The sequence below is a fragment of the Gouania willdenowi genome, chromosome 9 (assembly GCF_900634775.1).
Source record: "Gouania willdenowi chromosome 9, fGouWil2.1, whole genome shotgun sequence".
Classification (NCBI taxonomy): Eukaryota; Metazoa; Chordata; class Actinopteri; order Blenniiformes; family Gobiesocidae; genus Gouania; species Gouania willdenowi.
The window spans coordinates 12,121,712-12,143,715 of NC_041052.1; the positions used below are offsets into that span (position 1 = coordinate 12,121,712).

The 22,004-nt window shown below is 35.9% G+C and overlaps 1 protein-coding gene and 1 pseudogene across 1 annotated transcript in view; one reads left to right on the forward strand and one right to left on the reverse strand.

Annotated features, from left to right (window-relative positions):
• The window catches only part of adamts3 (ADAM metallopeptidase with thrombospondin type 1 motif, 3), a 208,010-nt gene that overhangs the window by 88,884 nt on the left and 97,122 nt on the right, over window positions 1-22,004 (reverse strand). The window contains exons 7-8 of the mRNA XM_028457181.1: window positions 20,100-20,256; window positions 1,561-1,666 (exon numbers count right to left, since the gene is read on the reverse strand). Of these exons, the coding sequence (XP_028312982.1) occupies window positions 1,561-1,666; window positions 20,100-20,256 (263 nt within the window). The remainder of the gene's footprint in view (window positions 1-1,560; window positions 1,667-20,099; window positions 20,257-22,004) is intronic.
• Window positions 12,272-12,372, forward strand: LOC114470489 (uncharacterized; annotated as a pseudogene).

Below are 22,004 nucleotides of genomic sequence, written 5' to 3' on the forward strand. Positions count from 1 at the left end.
CTGGATCAATTTCTGAAATCAAAAAATCCCTATCTGTCTTCATTGCTTCCTTAATCACCTCGAAGAGTTTCATCTGGATCAGATCCAGATTGCAATAAAGTGGGGGTGCCCATATATTTGGACCTACTGTATTGTGATTAATGGGGATAGAACATTCTTGCAAGCCTTTAAAGCAGGGGTCAACCAACCTTTCTGAAACTGTGAGCTACTTCAAAGCTAGCGAATAGTCCCAAGGGCTACCAGTTTAAAAAGCACTTATTAAATACTTCAATTTTCATGTTTTCACTTTAAGTTTCAACATGCAACACTTTTTATTTAGCCTAATTCATGCAATTGTTTCATTTCCATTAGGTTTCACAGGAAACCATCATGTTTCTATTTTACTAAACACTAACAACTTTAAGTAATCGTAACATGTACAGGCCTCAGGGCCCCTTACATGGTCCCTGCAGGCTACCTGGTGCCCACGGGCACCATGTTGGTGACCCCTGCTTTAAAGTGTGAATGATTATGGTTCCATGATCAGGATCACTGATCCAGATACTGTAACTGTCAATATCTGGCAAAGATGAGATTTGGGGCTTGGAGGTTTGTGCTTTTCTGTGAATGTGGTGGTTGTAATCCTGATTTATTCTCAGCCTCTGCATGTAGTGTAGTCCTTGAACTACACTCCTGCCTCAGATAATTAACAGGAACCCAAATAATACTGAGGCCATTTCACCTTTAGAACACGAGTAAACGCACAGAAGAGGTCGTTAAATGTCAAATAGCACGAGAAAATTCATTTCCTTCGCATAAAATGTTAAATATGCATTGCATGCATGCATGCAGTGACCCAGTTATTCAAATGTAGACTGGGGGGTTGGCTGCCTGGATGAAATTAGGAATGATGGAATTCAATACATCACATTATTTTTTTGTAGTTGAATAAGTTGTGTTAAATTGCTAAAAAAAAAAAATATTTTATATTGTAAGATTTGCCTACAAGACAATTCATAAAAAACTATGCACTCTCTAAAGATAAAAAGCCCTATGAGACATCTTTTGATAAAGCCTTATGAATTCTGAAAGTATTAAATAAAATAAAAATCAATCACTACAGTACTTTAACCAATGAATGAACATTTAAATGGAGCCTTTTTAACGAATAACATTTGCAGGCTACAACATTTATCAGTCATGATAAATTCAAAGCTTCAAAAAAGAACCTAAATGTCTTAAATTGATGTTTACGATAAATTGCATTAAAATTAGGATCAGGGTGTGTATTTTTGTGTTTGTATTTGTAGATTTAGTTTCTTTTTTAAATGAAAGGATAAAAGAACTCCCATGAATATGAGTAAAAATGTCACCAAGTCATACATGGTTTGTTGATCTTCGAAGAAGCACAAAGGAGTTATCTACCCAATGGTCCCCGATGTCATTCAGCACACATCAGTGAATAGTCAAGGTCCCACAACCTTCATATGGGGGTATTCCTTGGGAATAATATTCAATATATTTATGAGTTTTCAGCTCCTGGAGCCCAAGAGGACAGAACAAAATAGAGAAACAACCTACACATGGCCGGTCTCATGAGCAACAACAAAGGCAGAGGAGAAGCCATCTTCATGATTGAGCGTGCAGCTGCGGACTGGGTGGCACATTCCTGTGACAGGGGCATATCCTGAAAACAAAAGGACAAGACTTAATTAAGGTTTTCACGCAAATAAAACCCCACATAACATTCAAAGAACCTCTGGAATATCTTCGTTCTTTGTAATTATGACAATAATTTGTTGGGTAGTTCAAGTTTAATAATGTGGTGGACCTTCAGAGAAAATTATGTTTTGCTAATTATCAGTTCATTCATTCAGTGTGAACACAAAGCTCAATTTAAAATGCAGTAAGCTCCTTTTCCTACGGGGGAGGATTTTGAAGTAAGTAGTGAAAACTCAACGGGGGGTTTTCCAATGCTGAGCTACTTTGGCAGCTTTCTACAAAACCTTGACTATAAGGCCATGAAACAACAATAATCAGATTAAACCACATGATTAGCCACCATTGATACACTTCACACGCCATCCACACAGACACAAATTGTATGTGATTCTGATTCTCTTTGTACTTTATCTTTGTAGCATGTGATTCATAGAAACAATGTGATCAACACGTGGCATGACAGATGGACTACATGGACAACACAGCAGGAAGTGGAGCAGGAAAATCATCAGAGAAGAACCGTACATCTGGGGCCTCTCCATTTTTCGTCACTGCTTTCTTTCTTCATTATTAAAATATATTGCAAACTGAGCAAAAATCTGCTATTTTTGGTAATAAAAGGTGTTTGTCTGCAACATAAATTTACAGTAAAGTTAATTTTAGAAGGAGTATCAGTAACCCAAAATGTTAAATTTGTCATTTGGTTTTTATTGGAACTAATCAATCTAAAGGCATTCTTAAAAAAGGTTCTAGTGGTTTAATGTGACTTTATCTACTAAAAGTAAACTGTATGTGGTTGGGGCAAACACTACCATGGAATTCAGCAACCACTGTATAGTTGAACCTCTGCTGGGAGAAACTATAGAACATAAAAATACACAGGACAATGGACTATTAAATCCATCACTTTAAAGAACAATTCTGTGATATTTAAAGGTCTTATATCATGCTATTTTTCATCCATCTCCATTTGTTCTAAGAACCTCAAAAACATAGTATTTGAGGTTTATTTTCCCAAACTCTCCTGTTTTCCAGAGTTTTAGCCTCTGAAAAGTCACTTTCTGAGCAACTCTACACAAACAGGTTGATTTGCATCCTACTTATGCATATTCATGTGTGGGCGTGTCTATAGACGGGACACTGACTTCCTCCTCCCCGCATGATGACGTAGGGCCAGAGGACGGCCCACCCTCCACCCACCCATTCCGTAGCCAAGTTCATGCTCAATGCGCACATTTGTGGGCGTGTCTGTTTACATGTCAATCACGGCAGAGGGCTTCCTGAAGGCGCGTCAAAATTTGTCATCAAAATGGGAACGCGTCATCAAATTGGAGCGAAGTGTTTGGGCTCGCCCTGCAGTAAGAAAGGAGCAAATCACCCTCTAACTAATGATTGAGGGAACAATGAAACATACAATTTGGCCCTTTAACAAACAAGCATGGAGTAAATAAAATGCCTATAATGTATTTTACAGAAATATGATATATTATAATGTAATATTTTTGATATTGCAAAAAATGGCATCAGACCTATATAGCAGTATCATTTGAAATTATTACATATTATATAATAATCATAATAAATGTGTTATATCTACATAGTATATATAACATTACATGATGAGCTCCTTAAAATAATATGTTTTTTATTTAATGCTGCTGAGGACGATACCTAAGCTTTTTCAAACTGTACCTGTATTTCATCCAGTGTGACCCTAAAAACTCTGTGAAAACAGCAGAAATGTCACTTTGGAGTGTTGATATTTTGGCTTCCATGGAAACACACAAATACACCCAAAATGTATTCATAATTTCAATCACATTACATGGAAAACTATAAACAAACCAGAACATAAATAACATCAAGCAAATCACCGTCTTCCTTGTCTGGTGACGATACACAAGAAATCATGGTGAGACGGAATTTCAATACAAAATGTATTTTTTTTTTTTTCGTTTGGGTGCTATTTTTGCGTTTGTCTATAGCCTAGGCTCCCAAAGTGGGGTACGGGTCCCCCCCGGGGCGCTTTTCATAGGGGGTACATGAATAAAAAACAAAAATTGGAAACTAGAATATAAATCAGTCAGGAGCCTCCATGCATTACCTTCTTCTTTTTCTTTTTTAAAAATGATTATATTGACAAATTTTACTGTAGAGCTACATTGTATGTGAGTCGTGACCATATTTTACAGATTTTATTTTATTTTTTATTTTTTCCATTCGAGAATTAGTGTTTGATAATGTTTATTGTTGCCAGGAATAGTGAACAAAGTGACAAGATGTGTCAGCTCAGATATTTTTAACTGCAGTTTATTTTAACTAGATGTATATTTGAGAAAGGGAATGTATAGCATTTACAATTGTTGTGTGTGTGTGTGTCTGAGCTGCTGCTCAAGTTTTAATTGCCTGTACTTGTGTAACGTCAAATTTCTTGAGGTGAGTCCATAGTGAAGGTGTATTTGGTCGAATAAATATTTTAGGTAAAGATATCCTCTCTGGTGCTGCAAGGAAGAGTTGGAGGAAAACATCTAAATAAATAGAGGTACTGTTTTAGTTATTTCGATAGTAGTAATTATAGATTTCCTGTATTTCTGTAAGCAAAAGTTAGGCTTTTAAAGTTAACAAAAATGCAAACATCAGTAAGTAGACTTAAATAACTGGATTTTGCTTTACTACTGTGAAACCATAAAACACTCAAATGTCTTTCAGTCCAAAATGAGTTATCACATCCATGCTTATTTATGTATTTTCTGTTCAGTCAGGATACATCCTTCCCATAGAAAGCTTTCAGATCCCATCTGAAATTATCTCATGTTTTTTAACCTTTAAATGGGCACTGGTTTGAAAAATCTGCACTTTTTTCTTATGAATATTATCACATGAGTTCAAGCAGGTTTAACAGTTTAATCCATATTTATTTTATTTATTAATCCATAAACTGAAGATTTTGTGTGTGTGTGTGTGTGTGTGTGTGTGTGTGTGTGTGTGTGTGTGTGTGTGTGTGTGTGTGTGTGTGTGTGTGTGTGTGTGTGTGTGTGTGTGTGTGTGTGTGTGTGTGTGTGTGTATGGGTCTACATCCATCTCCTCCGTGCATGCGCATCAGCCGTGTGTGTGCATTAAAACATTTTTAAAAAAAAAAAACTTTTTTAATCAGTATTTTTTTAATTTTTATGATAAATAATTAGACATTTCAAGGGACCCCATTTAAATCCCAGGTGACCCCCACATGGGGTCATGACCCCAAGGTTGAAAAACACTGGAACACATTGTGTTTTTAAGTGTGCAGGAGTACGTAGGGGCTCCATGGCTTCAGGTTAAATGTCTGAAGGGGTACGGGACTGGGAACAGTTTGGGAACCACTGGGATTTCCAATCACATGTCCATTTATCAACAAAACCAATGTTTGTGACGGAGTCAAAAACAATCTTGTGCCTGGTACGTTTTATCCTCTACATTTGTGAGTAAATTCTTCATAAATTTTTTCAGAACAAATACCTTTGATTTATTGACCTATCAGGCCTGCGCTGTGTCTTTATGTCCTTATGTGTCAGTTAAACCTAATCTTTTTACCTGTAACAGTTGCAATAACACTGTACATTACTGTTTCACCTCCACCAAGCAGTGTTTGGTGTTAAATTCACTGGAATACAAGCAGTTTATTATTTTCTTACCATTGTTGGGATAGGTGATAAACTTTGGAAAATTAGCCCAACATTGCCTGAGTTTAGCAAGATATTTTCTTTTGTTATTTACAAAGTTAAGCATCAGATAAAAAGTGAAAGTGTCCATGTTTGCTTGTTTTCGATGTTGCTGCTGAATTAGATGTTTCCTCTGTAACAACGTCGTTTAATCTCCCCCATCAAACCATCAGCTTCCTCCGTACACTGTAGACACCATTAGCTCTGGTCAGTTGTTGTTTGTCTCAGGCAGGCAGTGGAAATGATTCATTTCTGAAACAAGGCACACTTTGGAAGAGGGTTAATGACATTGTTCCCGCAGTGTGGCTCAGCTCTCATCACCATCAAAACACGGCTTGAAGGAGGATGTTTTTCCAGATATTAGGACAATTCTGCTTCAGGCTGGTAAGAGTTTTATAGAAAGCCTTAAAATCAATTTGATTCTCTGAAGTCTTGATCAAATTCAATCACAATGAGGGTAATGGTGTTAGAAATACAGGATGTGATTGTTTTTTAACTGAAGGCAGAGGAACTTTAAATAACCATCAACACTTTCTGGCTACAACTGAAATTTAAAGAATAAGGTTACATATTAATAACCAACGTGTGTAATACCAAAGGTGAAAGTAACAGATTATAAATACTCACGTTACTGTAATTTTGAGTTGCATTTAAAGGTACTTTATTTGAGTATATTTCTAAATCAGTAATTTCACTTGTACCTAAGTACGTTTTAAAAGAGTTGGAGTTGAGTTTATTTGTCATTGCACATGTTACAGAGCAACAAAATTACATTTCAGTTTCATCCCGTCCAAGAAAACATTAAAAGACAATCATAGCATGGGAGCACGGGAGCAGGAGAACTGAGGTTCGCCACAAGGGCGGCGCCCCTTATTTAGATGAGAAATGGGATAACAACGATAGGGAGGAAGGAAGAAGAGAAAAAAAAAAGCAAAAACCAAACTAGGCCCTTGTAGAAGTAACTTCTACAACTTCTAATGCTTTTTTTTTTTAATCCATCTACTTATTGGTTTCATTCATGAAAATGTAAACCAACATAAATTATTATATCAAATAATATCACAGTCCAAATTAATGCACAGCGCCAAAACAACATTGAATGTTGGTTTTTCAGCCTGAGAATATTTTTTTTTTATTATTATTTTGAATTGAATTCATTGGTTTTATTTTATTTCTTAAATAATTGAACATTTTGACAAAACCGTTATTTCATACATATTCCATTGTGGAAAACAAATTCACTTCCAATTGTGCAAGATTTCTGTATGCAAGGAAACAGTGGCAATATTTATCACCCCAAAAAAAACAAATATAGGTACTTTGAGTACTATTTAATTGAGCTACATTTTACTTGTACTTGAGTGTTTTATGCATGACTTACTTGTACTTGAGCACAATTTCAATCAAGTAACAGTACTCTACTTGAGTAGGATATATCACTTCTCTTTACACCCATGTGTATGAAGTGCAACACCAACAACGCAATGGTTTTTTTCTTCTTTCCCAGCAGTATATACTCATTACACTGTCTTTCAAAAGTTTGGTTTCTGATGGGTTTTACTTTCACAGCCAAATAGACGTGCTTTGTGACTTACAAATTCAACAAAATATAAGCGTCATCAAATTCTGAAATGGCTTCACCAGATGCCTCAAACAGACACACACAGGATAAAGATTGAATGGTCCTGGTTGCAATCTAAAGTTAGTTTACGGCGCAATCACAGTCGCTTCACGCTCGGCTGCAAAGCATCACAGCAAGATGTCATTGTTTAACGGCACCAAGAGAACAACATTGTCGTCTGAAAATAGCCGAAAAGATCCAATCCCCTCCAACACCCGTCTGTGCCTCCGACTAACAGCTGGCTGTAACCGTTTGTACGTCAGTAGATGTTGCAGCCTCTCTATAACCTAACTATGAGGACACCAAACAACAAAAAAATACAAATTCAAAAGCTGTTTATTAATTCAAAGGATCCACAAAGTAGCCACATGAATATAATGTACTCAAAGAAACAAAAACACCTAACTACTGTAATATGTATGTTTGCATTTGCATGTGTATGTACTGTATATATATATGTATATATATGTTTTAACTTTGTATTTCTTTTTTGATCTTCAATTTAATATTTTGTTTAATATTTTCATGTCTCTTTTGATATACATGTTTATATATTAGGTTTCCTCATATATCAAAGTGAATATAATATATAATTCAATATAATTGTGAATTTAAGTGTTTGTTTGTAAACCTTTGTGTTTATTGAAAATCTTCCAATACAAGCCCTTTTGGCTTCATTCCCTCCTTGCACCTTTAATGTTTTTAATGTGTGCTAAATAAATAAATGAAATGAAAAAGTGAGGCTGAACCTCTCCCACTTGCGACGCTCGATCTGATTTTGTGAGGACTCCAAAGTAGACGTACACAATTACAGAAAATATATATTTTTTTAAAAAACACCACAAAATGACTTTAAAATACATCAAAAAAATGACAGAAAAAAAACATGATAGGACAACAAAAATATACAAAATGAAAACATGAATACACAAACATGTTTGTCAAAACACAAAATGAGAAAAATAATAACCAATTGACTCCAAAACAAAAAACAACAAAAACATAAAATAAGAGAAAAAACATGCCATTAGAGTTACATTTAGCAGATGCTTTTAACCAAAGTGATGTACAATACTAGCAGTTAGGGTTAAGGGAGTTGGTCAACATCACACAGTGATGGCCCAGGGTGGATTCCAATCCGTGTATCATTCGTTTTTTAATATGTAACAAAAACACTCATTATTTGATATTTGTTTCCAAAACCAAAATGAAAAAACGGAAAACGCCTTGTTTTCCGTTTTTTATTACAATAAAAATTATTACAATACCCAGCTATGTGTAGACAAAGCCTTAATGTAAGCTCTACCGGAGCCAGCACCAAATACAAGGCAAGGCACTCTGTGTCCAAATATTATGCAAAATATTGAGCAAAAATATATGAAAACTCCAAGAAAATGCAATGACTCAGAAGAGCTGCCCCCTCCATTAAAATGCACTCAATCATCAATCACTGAGTGAACAGCTTTCAAACTATAGGTTAAACTGTTGATACAACGTCAAGCTGTTTAATCAGAGCTTCCCCCGCTTCATATTTTATTCATCACAGGCAAATTGCTCACAACAATTGGCAACAGGTTTATTCAATGCAATTCTGTCTTTTTTCATATCACTCCTTTTCCTGGAGAGCCACTGTCCTGCATGATATTTACGTGCACTAACACCCCTACCCCAAAATATTACACTTTAATCTACTATAAAGAAAAATAATAAAACTCTGAACATATTCTAGTATGTTGAAGGTCAAGCAGGACGCCATCTCTTCAGGAATATAAATGAATACCCTTATAATGTTATGAATACAATTATTACATTTTTATCATTATTAAAAATATTAACTTTTTAAAAACATCCAAAACTCTCCTTTTATTGAAACCATATTTCACTAGTCTATGAATCAAAGACTTAAACAGCTACTTGTTCATAATAAAAGACAGACACATACAGACAGGCTTGCCAATGACTGTATAACCCACACAGTTTAGCTTCAAGCTCAGATGATATCATGGCAGTGAAAGCGTGTATTTTAGGGGCCTGATCTTTGAAAACTCATGGTTTTAAAGTGGAATAAATACTGTCATGATGCCATACACTGCCTGGCAGTGGGAGCATTAATGTCCCTTTAATACAGAACATTTTGTAATTATACTAATTTCTTCTGTCGCTTTTGTATAATTTGTCTAAGTCAGTGAATGAACAGACATTTCCTTTATTCTGATACAAACCATTTTCCTTTAACATTTGCATTTATCTTTATACTACACTGAACAAAAGAATAATTGCATAAAGTAATAGTTTTTATCAATTGGGAGATATTTCAACATATCTATTTTGTTCTTGCCTTATTATTCAAGCAACAAAAACTATTTCCTGTGCACGATTCATGAAGTATCACAGCTTAAACCCACCAGGGGTCAGTCGGCAGAGTTAACAGCACTCAGTACCAAGTGTGTTGTCCATCATTGGCATCACGTAAAGTGGAACATCTCATCCGCATAGAGATGATGCATTTATTGATCCGGCTCCAATAAGTGTCTGTGTATTGGTCACGCTGCTTGACAAACTTTGTGTTATGCTCTATGCAACTCAGGGGTGGAATATTAAAGAGTGACTAATCTCACAGGAAGTGGTCAATGAGAAGTGGGTCACTAGAATTGATTAAAACAAATCATTCAATACGCCAATAAAACACTACTGTGAGTATGTTTCACTATAGATTAATTTAACTCAGCTTATTTGGTGTGTGCGTTCGTATTTTTGTTCAGTATAGATTTTGCAATTGGATTCATACACCCAATTTGTCATTTAGCTTTATTCTCTATTAAGTGATGCCAAAAGTCTTGTATATCAAACAACATCTGCTATGTCAACAAGAAGACTCAAACTTCCTCCACTTTTGAACTTTTTTTTTTTTGGTATACACTGTTGAAACAATCAAAAACAGTATCTCACACAAAGTTAAGAACACTTCCTTTGTTGAAGGAAAAAAAACAACCCATCTGCAGCAGGTTGGCACTGATAAAAAAGTGAAAGGACAACATGATACAGTAAAGGATTTTTTAAAAGCAACACTGCCTGCCTCTGAAAGAAGCCATTCAAAAACTGAAAAGAAACATAGTTGTTGAAGTTTTCTGTTGTGAAAAGGATTACAAAACCATTCTGAGGTTTCTGTGGACTATTGAGAGCGATGGGCAACAAACAAACAAAATCCACAACAGTAATGATCCATCCTGACAAAATATCCTTGCAAACCAAACAAAACACAAAGGTTCAAACCTCAAAGACGTCGAGGAGAAGGATGGTCTACTAAGGCTTAAAGGATACTTTCCTGCTTTAGGACCACGGCCACTTTCTGAAAGCAACACAAATATGGATTTGTTTTATCACTAGAAAGAATAGCCTCATGCATCAAGATTTATACAGTATATTCTTGTCATATCTTTGCTTCACAGGGGATCTACATGAGTGTACCACTTCAGATTCATGAAATACTTGTTATATCAGTTTAAGAAGCGTCAAAGATGTTTGCGAGCATTAAAAATGATAACCATTGGGATACTAACTTGCCTGATAAACACAATTATTTGATAATGTTTAATAACTATAGCCCTGGGTCACTATATTTCACTTTAAATGTGATGGCCCACTGGATGTATTCAACAAATACATCAGCAAAATAGAAAACACTTATTTAACTTCAGGAGATAGAATAAGATATTTTTATATTCCTGTCATGCACAGAAAGTGCCCAACCCTCATGTGTTTTTAAGACTCCAGAGATACAATTGCAGTGTCCCTCAGATAAAAGACAAACCAAAAGCGTAACAGAAGCAGCGCTGCATGATCTATTCACAGCTCAGTAGTAAACAGTACACTCTGCCTTATCTCCCAAGCTTTGCAGATAAAATCTGCTATAGCAAGGGTTCTTTATGAAAAACTTGAGTTCTGTTTTTTTGACAATCTGCAAACCAGAAAAAAAAAATCAGCAATAATGAGGGGATGCTCTTAAAAAGCAAATCTCTGAAATCATCATACTTTGGAGAGTAAAATAAGAAATTAATCTCATTCTCAATTTCACCAAAGTTACACAACAAATGCACTGTTTTCCTCGTAACTATTTTTTTTATCAGACAATACATTCGTAGTTTCTGTTTACACCATATATACAGTATACTGTATATGTAGTAATGGAAAAAGAGCCATATTCATTTTTATGATGCTTTCTCAAACATCAGCACATATTGTTTTTTCATTATCTTTGGAAAAACCCATACCAATGTAGACAGATATTACATTTTATGGCTAATATAGTCATTTCTATCAGTTAGTCATTATCATTAGTGGGCCTTTGTGAGTTTCTTTTCACACTTTAAGTTTATTGTATTTTTTTTTGCTCAGATTACATTAAGAGCCCCAACAAAGTCATTAAGAGCATTATGTACTCTAAACACATAATCCAAACACTTCCCATTTAATCAACCAGATTCAAAAAGCAACACTTGATTTTCTATCTTTTAGCAAAAGAGAAATGCCACATACTTATTTTTATAGTCTATGTATCAAAGGCTTTTCTGAGCAAATCTGAAAGGTAAGCATTCATTTTGTTTTGACCTCAGCATTTCCTCCTCTTTTCTGATCACCTCCAGGAAATAAACAAAGCAATTCTTCTTCCAGTCCACTTCCAATGCCAGATACCTCTTTTTTCCAGAAAGAGTACAAATATGACTACTCAGATTTGTGTACTCAGTGATACCAAGTCTGATATGAGTGTCCTAATGCAAATACAGGTGGCATAATTAATAATAATAATAATAATAATAATAATAATAATAATAATAATAATAAAAAAAAACGGTTTTTGGCACTCTCACCAACCTTAAAGTATTTCCACGCAGTCCACATTATTCTTTCACAACCAAACTACCTCACTGATAAAAAAAAAGATCTATTTTTTAAGCTAATGTCTAGAAGTACAATATACAGAACATCAAACCGTTATTCATATTGCAAAAAAGTGCCGTCAGACTGATACATAACGCAGGATACAGAGAACACACAAATGGATTAACCTTAAAAATACCAGATTTAAAACTCCCAAATCTCATCCAACTCAAAACTGTCCAAATTATATATAAAACAGGTAAAGGAACACTTCCAAAAGGGTTGCAGAAGAGATTCTTAGAGAGTGAATGGGAATATTATTTAAGATGAAAACTACATTACAAGATGCAATATGCCAGAACCAGAACCAGAACCATACCAGCCTGTCATTGCCCGATCCCGTTAGATCTCGGAAGCTAAGCAGGTCTGGGCCTGGTTAGTAGTTGGATGGGAGACCAATGAGAATTCCAGGTGCCACAGTGGGGTGGCAGTCACCCGTGGTATCTGTCATTGTGCCCTTGGGCAAGGCACTTCACCTACATTGCCTAGTATGAATGTAGTGTGTGAGTGAGTGTTGGTGGTGGTCGGAAGGGCCGACGGCGCACTATGGCAGCCTCGCTTCCGTCAGTCTGCCCCAGGGCAGCTGTGGCTACAATAGTAGTTTACCACCACTAAGTGGGGAGTGAAAGAATAATGCCTTAATTCTGTAAAGCGACTTTGAGTGTCTATGATAAAGCGCTATATAAAACTGATGCATTATTATTATTATAGAACTACACTGAAAACGATAGCAGGTGTTAAATTATGGAACATAAACTAGTTTAAAAAGCTTTTTAAGACATATCATTAGTAACAATTTTACAGAGGACATCAATAATATGTATATAATAATATACAATCTATTAATATTTAATAAACATAATAAAAGGTATATATTGTGATAAAGAATATTATTCATTTACTGTATATATTGCCACACTAAATTTAATTCATTTAATTTGTGTCATAGATATGAAATAGTAATTATTAATATTATGTGCATGTCATGTACATTCATGCACATGTACAGTATATATATATGTATATATGTGTGTATGTATGCATATATTTTTGATGTGCATGCATATACTGTATATATAAAACTTGGGCAGAATATATATTGAATGTACATTGTAAAAATAGTAATATTAGGTTTGGTGTGTATGTGTTATCTTTTCTGTGATGGGGTAGGTATGTTTATGCTTTTGCTTCAACCTACACCCTTTCGGCTGAAGAGTTAGACAATTGAGTGTTTGTTGTTTTTGTCTTTCTGAAGACTGCCGGAAAAAAAAATTTTAATTGAAATTTCAAAGTTAATTGGTTGAGGTTGCTATTATTTCATATTATGTGTTATGTCATTATGTATCGGAGAATGCGTCCAATAACTGGCTTTAAAGAAATTCAAACTTTTCAACCATCAGTCGTTACTTTTTAAATACATTTACCCTAACAATCAATTATTCTGTCTTTGAATGGATGCCGCTATGATGAGAACATGCAAGTTGACCATGGAGAACTCAGGGTTTGATGTCTGATATCAACATTGGCATGGATTCCTAATCGAAATTCCCAAATACTAACATCAAACATGTTTCTAAATAAGCGTGTGATAGGCAGGGAAATTGAATTTTTTTGGCCCATGCAAGTTGGCCTGCTAGGTACAACTGGTCCAGCAACACCATCACAAATATCAACTTATGGGACCTCACTAAACAAGAAAACAATAGAAAGCCAAGTTAGAAGACGAAAATGGAACTAGATAGGCCACACACTCAGAAGACCAAACAACTCAATAACAAAACATGCTCTAACCTGGAACCTGCAAGGCAAGAGGAAGCAAGGTAGACCTAGAACCACCCGTAGGCCCGGAGGACACAAGACCGCAGAAAATGGGGGAGTTTCATCAATGGCTCATGTTCCCAGGGAACTTAAAGGCCTAAGTAAGTAAGTAAACGTTAAAGCTATACAAATTTGAGACTTAAAGTTACCTTGTATTTTTAAAGGTGTGAACATCAAAGCAATGATCCAATCAGTCTCCATCTGTACTCCACTGACTGATGCACATGTTAACCTTCTACTAATAAATGTCTTCTTTGCATACTTCAAAGTTGCCTTGCACCACCTTTGAAATCCCAAGTTCTTTTCATGGCAGATCAAACTGAGACAGTTGGGCAGGCTGTGAACTGCTTTCATGCTAGATTTACAAGCCCACGTTGCTGCTTTCAGAAACCACTTTTTCATCTGAGAACTTCACTGAACTGCTTGTGAAAACAAAAGTTTGTTATCAGTGAATTTCTCTTGGATTAAGTACTTTCTATGAATCTCTGCAGGAGAAATGTCAGCACCAGTGCAGTGTCTTATTGATGGTTGTAGGATGATGGCAATAACATCTTTCTCCAGCATAGATAGATAGATAGATAGATAGATAGATAGATAGATAGATAGATAGATAGATAGATAGATAGATAGATGCTGCTCCAACTTTAGAGAATGTGGAGGTGGTAAATGGCCTAAGACTTGATAAATCAGTTAATCAATTATTTATATAAATGCTCTCTAACTGCAATCCTACACAAAATCAAACATACTGCATGTATATTTTTCAAATTTCAGGTTAATTGAGGTTCCATAGATATTTTCAACAGTGCCAGTATTCCGTAAAACTAACAAAAAGTGTAAAACAATCATAAATCAATTAAAAGACGGTATCTTTGGAAAAGATAACATACATCCATAACTCAAAGCAATGTATATTCGAAAATATTTGGTTTCCCTTTATTGACTTTAAGAACTTAGATGTTTCTGATGACTTAGCTAATTTTTGAATCTCTTGCAGTTATGTACAATATGTATGCAAATATTCTAGTTACATTTAAATTGCGTGAGACAGCATCTCATTGGATGAGCTGCATCCTCATTTTCAAAAACAACTAAAACAACATGAAATTGTAAGGAATTCTTTAGATCCCACTCAGTGAGGGTTTAAATTCTTTGTAGCAAATTAAATGGATCATTTAAAGGCTGGGCAAACATTCTGAAGAAGCTTTCAACGGATTGCAATAGTCATACTTCAAAAATAAAGAATGCCACAACATATTTACATTGCAATGGGCACTGACACAGGAAACATTGCATGGCTGTCGGCCTTCTTTTTCTGCATGTTTTTGATAATGCTCATTGAATGTTACGCTTACACTCTGTTTTTTAATAACAAAACAAATTGTATATAAAAGATTTAAACACTGAATCCTTGTTGCTTTTTAGAAATGGCCTAGCTTAATCTCATAAAGGGAGATCTTACCCTCATCAATACTGAGCTTTCTGTGTACTCACATTCATGAGGTCTGAAAATACCTTCAAATGAAAAACTCAGCTAATGTTCAAAGAGACCAATGCAATGGTTTAAAACAGATTAAAAGGATCTTAATGGCATTGGCAGTAATCTCAGTTTGGCTGCTGCAAAGAAAATAAAGAAAGGCTAACTGTTTGTTTCAGGTGAACACTGCAAACCTCAAGCTAAATATATTGATACTTTTTTCCCATTACATCAGCAGCAGCATAACAAAGAAATATAATTAAAAAGAAATACTATAAATTAAGGCTTGGAAAATTAGCGCGTTAACGATTTGCGTTTTTTCATTATAGCGCGTTAATATTAATTGGTGCATCTATTAATTTGACCACCGCTCCTTCCCTAGGTGCAGCACAATGATAAACTCCATACAGAGCAGAGAAAGTAATGTGCCATAGACACCCAGTGCGTCGTCGTCTCACAGAAGAAGACGACACACTTCCATCCTGTAGCTAAACTGTTACAGCCATAGCTAGCAACGGAACACTCAAAACGCACGCTTCTAAATGGACAGTTTAGCTTTAAAGTATTTCCAGAAGGGGATGTGGACAAGACAAAAGTTATGTGTGACTTGCAAAGGGGAATTTAATTACCACCGCAGTAATTCATCCTTAATGTACCATCTACGAGCGAAGCCTCCGGGTTCAATGCGTCAGGCACACCCAACGGACTACAACAAACAACTCTGGAGGAGGATGGATGAATGCCCTATGCAGTGATGGCTGAAGAGAAAGGACTCCTACGGTAAACTAGCACTCCTCGCTCGCAAATATCTCTCTTCTCCTGCCACCACTGTGCCCAGTGACAGACTGTTCTCCCTCTCAGGACACGCAATTCTCTCGCCTCTAATAATGTAGAGAAACTGGTGTGTCTGAGGAGTTAGTTCAATGTGAAAGAGGAATAGGTTTGGCTAAACTAACAAATGTTACTGATGTTCTACTGCTGCTGTGAAAAATGACTGGTCGTTGCATTTCAAAGAGTTTTAAATGAACAAGTAGTAATAGTACATAGTATGAGCCACATAGGGGCTTTAAAGTGTTTCCTGTGTCGAATACATGCCATTTTCACCTGCCATTTTTTTTTAACCCCATTAATACAGATACAGTATGTTCAAATGTATGGGCATACCTATTTTTTAAAATTGCAATGAAATATGTAATACAAATGTGATGCTTATGAAGCTCGATGGAATAATTGAGGAACCAACCTGACATAACCGAGTCGACCAAGGATAAGATTGACCAATTACAAACAGAGATATAAATACAGACTTTTGCAAAATAAAAGCAATATTTCTAAATGTCGTCAAAGTACAATTGTGCTTTGAACGTGTTTTCATTTAAGCTTGTTTTGGGCAGGCGCTTCATAACTGATCCCACAAGATTTCGCTGCAGGAAGGTGGATGTTCCAAACCTCCTTATAAAACTCTGTATTCCTTGTTTCATGTCTAATGTGGCAGTAAACATTTTTAAATATAACGCTAAGAAATCTTCTGGTCTCCTCTTCTGTTTACACATACCATGTTTTCTCAGAAAGAATTGATCATGTGACCATGGACATCACGTTCTGTGACGGATTTGCGGAAAAAGTGTTTCCATAGCGCTTTTGCGACACATTTCAATATCAAAACGTCTGAAATTCCTCTTCAAGAAAGTGTAAAAACTTTTTAGTGATATTTTAGTGATGTTTTTTCGAAATTCACGTGTTTCCATTACCAATTTTTATTGCGCTATTTAGAGTTTGCGCATTTCCAAGGGTAATGGAAACTCAGCTGATGAGAAATGGGGATGGTACCCTTTGTGCAACTAATCCAGAATCAGTATATTTATGCCAATCCCTCGAAAAATTCCATGGCATAAGGTCTAGCTTTGAAAGAAAAAATTCTAAATCTGTTGAGCACTTTTGATGGGCAACAATCAAATTAACAAGCAGCGGTGAAAAAGTTGTGTCTTAAACAACCTATTGACAATTAGAAAAAGAACAGCATATTGTATCTACTAATGAATCTGAGCACTAACGTTAATACAAATTCGTGCTAATGCTAGTTAATGCTACCTAATGCTAATGCTAAGCTAATGCAGTGCAATGCAGGCCAGCACCTGCATCCTCACTCGAATTTTCTTCAGGAAATGAAATTATTCCAGTTGTTACTATCTTGCAGAGAACTCTACCTGTCATTAAATCACTGCTGTACCAAAGGAACAAATGCTTATAAGTTAAAATTTGATAATTCATTCACCAAAAAGACAAAAGCGTAAAAGCATCAAAAGTTACTCGGTTGTCCAAATATAAATTCAATAACAACTAACACTTTGGATAAAATACTTCAATATTCACCAACCGTAATGAGTCTTTTTTTTTTTTTTTTTTTTTTTTTTAATACAAATGTTTTTTTTATTTAAAAAGTTGCAGATCATTTTTCAATCAATGAGGAGCTGTGAAACTCTGCTGTTAAATTAGTAATGTCTTTATGGCGTGAAATTCCTTTTGCTTTTCTGGAGAGGAAAAAACAGGAAACCCATGGGACACAATGCATGTGGAGTGGATTAATAATTGGTTTATTTTTTTCTCCCCTGCTACTCTACATGCTTTAGAAAAATGAAGGGCAAACGATATTGAGGGCTTCAACTTCATGAAGGAAGCTCAAAACAGAAAAATTATCCGTGGCAAAGGAAATGGAAGCTAAAGTCAGAAAACAAGAACTGTCAAAAGTAAAAATTCTAAATCTGTTGAGCACTTTTGATGGGCAACAATCAAATTAACAAGCAGCGGTGAAAAAGTTGTGTCTTAAACCAGTGTTTTTCAACCACTGTGCCGCGGCACACTAGAGATCGTCAGGTGTGCCGTGGGAAATTATCCAATTTCACCTAATTGGTCTAAAAAAAAATTTTGAAAACATATTAATTATTATCTGCAAATAATATACCATTGTCGAGTGTCCGTGCTGCAGTAGTGACTAAAGGTGCGTGCACACCGAACGCGACGGAAGCGATGCCGTTGCCTTAAATCGTCCCTGATCGGTAGTTTGCACATAGTGGTGCTTTTTTGTCAGTCCATCATTTCATCGCTCCAGCGACGCGATCACTAGGGAGCTCTGTGTGTGTGTGTGTGTGTGTGTGTGTGTGTGTGTGTGTGTGTGTGTGTGTGTGTGTGTGTGTGTGTGTGTGTGTGTGTGTGTGTGTGTGTGTGTGTATGTGTGTGTGTGTGTGTGTGTGGCCCCGGTAACAGGGTAGAGACAGAGAGAGAGAGAGTGTTGATGACGTCTTTTTATTTCCTTCTTGCTCCGCTTCTACGGTTAAATGATCAACTTAACGGAGATATTAAAGGATGACTTCACTCAGAATGTGTTTGATCAGTAGTTACTGTGGTTTTAAAGAAATTTACCGCTTTAATTTTGAACCTGATACTTTGAGGAAGTAGAACAGCCTCCGCTGCAGCCGTCAGCACTGAAGCGGGAGCGGGAGGGAGGGGCTGCTGCCTCCGCTCTACAGACAGTGGAGGACGGGAGATATCGCTTCACGTCGCTTAAAAAGTTAAAATTTTTCAACTTTGATCATGCAAGTCGCGTCGCTGAGGGGGGGATAAATTGACGTTGCGTCATTTACATTGATTTTTAATGTAATCGCATCGCTTCAGTCACTTCAGTCGCGTTCGGTGCGAACCCACCTTGAGAGCGTAATCATGTAAAACTCTTCCATAACACTAGATGGCAGCAGGTAGCGAATTGCATTGTCCGTTGAGACAAGAGAATTAGTGAGGCATGAAAGTGACAGCTGGCGGTAAAAGCATTGTGGGTAAGCGAAACTACGGTGACAGTGATGGAGAAGTTTTTGAAGAGGAAAAATACCAATTCCGAACTGGGCCCTGGACAAAATTCGGACCCAGAAGAAGGCCCTAGTATGAGTGGAGGAAAGAAAGCAAAGACGGTGAGCTCGAGGCAATACAGCGAGAGTTATGTTTCATTTGGATTCTCAGTGTAGAACAGTGAAATCTTTCCCAAATATTATTGCTTCTGTCATAATAAGCACGATATTTCTGTATTCCTGGTAATTAATAATTTTGGACAGAATTAGAGTTTGCAAAACACTTTGACGTTTTCTACTACCTTTAAGACCACATTGTTGTTTCATTTGTTATGTTCAAGCTGTATTTTTGAAGTGGACATGTTAAGTGCACTTTTTATTTGAAAGAAGAAATACAAATGATGATAAAGTCCTTTATTCTTTGTGTTTATTTGATTCCTATTCAAGACACTTTGATGAGAATGGCTATATTGTTAATATAGGCTACAGAGTATCATTTTTTAACATGTTTGGCTGGTGGTGTGCCTCGTGATTTTTTCAATGAAAAAAATGTGCCTTGGCTCAAAAAAGGTTGAAAAACACTGTCTTAAACAACCTATTGACAATTAGAAAAAGAATAGCATATTGTATCTACTAATGAATCTGAGCATTGTAGTTTAAAAAAATGTGGACTTCATGTTCCAAAAAGGTTCACCAACTATTGCTATAATATGACATAATATGCTTCCATTTTGCATTTAAAAGCTTAAAGTCTAAGCTTGTGATTTTAAGATCAGTCTATGTGTCAGAGTGTCCTTTGGTAAAATACTTAATGATATGTTGGCTCCAATGGTAAATCAGCACCTTGCATAGCAGCTTTTCCCTATGGGTTTTGTGAATGTGGCTGATATGTAAATTGCTTTATTAATTATTTACCATTTAGTATGACAGTAGCACCAAACAGGATGAAAATGCTGTAAGCGATCACACCTCCTTTCTTGAACCTCGCCCATTATGCTCAGCCTTACCCTGCATCCCCGTGGGGCCGAAACCTTGGCGAGTCAAGAAGATTGCATGGTCGTGGTGCTCGGCATGATCTGGCTCGCCTTTCTGCTGCACAAACGCCCAGCGGCACACGTTCTCCAAGCTCCGTGATGGGTTGCCTCTTTCAATGAGGCTGATGGACTGACAAACAAGAGAGGGAGAGAAAGGCTTTTCAGTGAGTTTAACACGTCTGTGTTATGTAAACCATTTGCAACTAAACACAAAATACACAACAAGGTACGTGAAGAGAATATTTACGGTGTTAATCGTAATGCATTGGGACTAATGGATGGATTCGACACACTACTTAATTGCCAACTTTTGGTCAAATCAGAGGCATACAATTGAATATGTACATTTGTTTATTCATTCTCTGAAAAGTGGGAATAGGCTCGTTCAGCAATATCTTCTTTCACTGATTAATTAAATCAAATAGGTTTATTTATTTAAAACCTTAGTGAGGATGCAGAAGGCATTCTCACGATTGTTGTGCCTTTTTTCTTCCGACTCTACATTAGCTCCTCCTACACCAATTTTGACAAACAACCTATCAAATCTAATGCTATTGCTAGGTTAATGCTAACATTAAGCTAAGGTTCATAGTAGGTTAGTGCTAATGCTAGGTTAATGCTAACATTAAGAAAGGTTAATATTGGGTTAGTGCTAATGCTAGGTTAATGCTAACATTAAGCTAAGGTTAATAGTAGGTTAGTGCTAATGCTAGGTTAATGCTAACATTAAGAAAGGTTAATAGTGGGTTAGTGCTAATGCTAGGTTAATGCTAACATTAAGAAAGGTTAATAGTGGGTTAGTGCTAATGCTAGGTTAATGCTAACATTAAGCTAAGGTTAATAGTAGGTTAGTGCTAATGCTAGGTTAATGCTAACATTAAGCTAAGGTTAATAGTAGGTTAGTGCTAATGCTAGGTTAATGCTAACATTAAGCAAGGTTAATAGTGGGTTAGTGCTAATGCTAGGTTAATGCTATTGCTAAGCTAATGCTAGGCAAATGCTAACGCTAGGTTAATTTTAACGCTAGGCTAATGCTAGCTAATGTTAATGCTAAAGTTAATACTAGCTAATGCTAGATAGTGCTAATACTATATAAAACTAATGTTGGTTAATGGTAATGCTAGCTACCACTAATGTTAATACAAATTCGTGCTAATGCTAGTTAATGCTACCTAATGCTAATGCTAAGCTAATGCAGTGCAATGCAGGCCAGCACCTGCATCCTCACTTGAATTTTCTTCAGGAAATGAAAATATTCCAGTTGTTACTATCTTGCAGAGAACTCTACCTGTCATTAAATCACTGCTGTATCAAAGGAACAAATGCTTATAAGTTAAAATTTGATAATTCATTCACGAAAAAGACAAAAGCGTAAAAGCATCAAAAGTTACTCGGTTGTCCAAATATAAATTCAATAACAACTAACACTTTGGATTAAATACTTCAATATTCACCAACCGTAATGAGTCTTTTTTTTTTTTTTTTTTTTTTTAATACAAATGTTTTTTTTTATTTAAAAAGTTGCAGATAATTTTTCAATCAATGAGGAGCTGTGAAATTCTGCTGTTAAATTAGTAATGTCTTTATGGCGTGAAATTCCTTTTGCTTTTCTGGAGAGGAAAAAACAGGAAACCCATGGGACACAATGCATGTGGAGTGGATTAATAATGGGTTTATTTTTTTCTCCCCTGCTACTCTACATGCTTTAGAAAAATGAAGGGCAAACGATATTGAGGGCTTCAACTTCATGAAGGAAGCTCCAAACAGAAAAATTATCCGTGGCAAAGGAAATGGAAGCTAAAGTCAGAAAACAAGAACTGTCAAAAGTAGAAAAAGTAGCATTATATATGAGTAGGATATAGAGTTTGTTTGTATTTC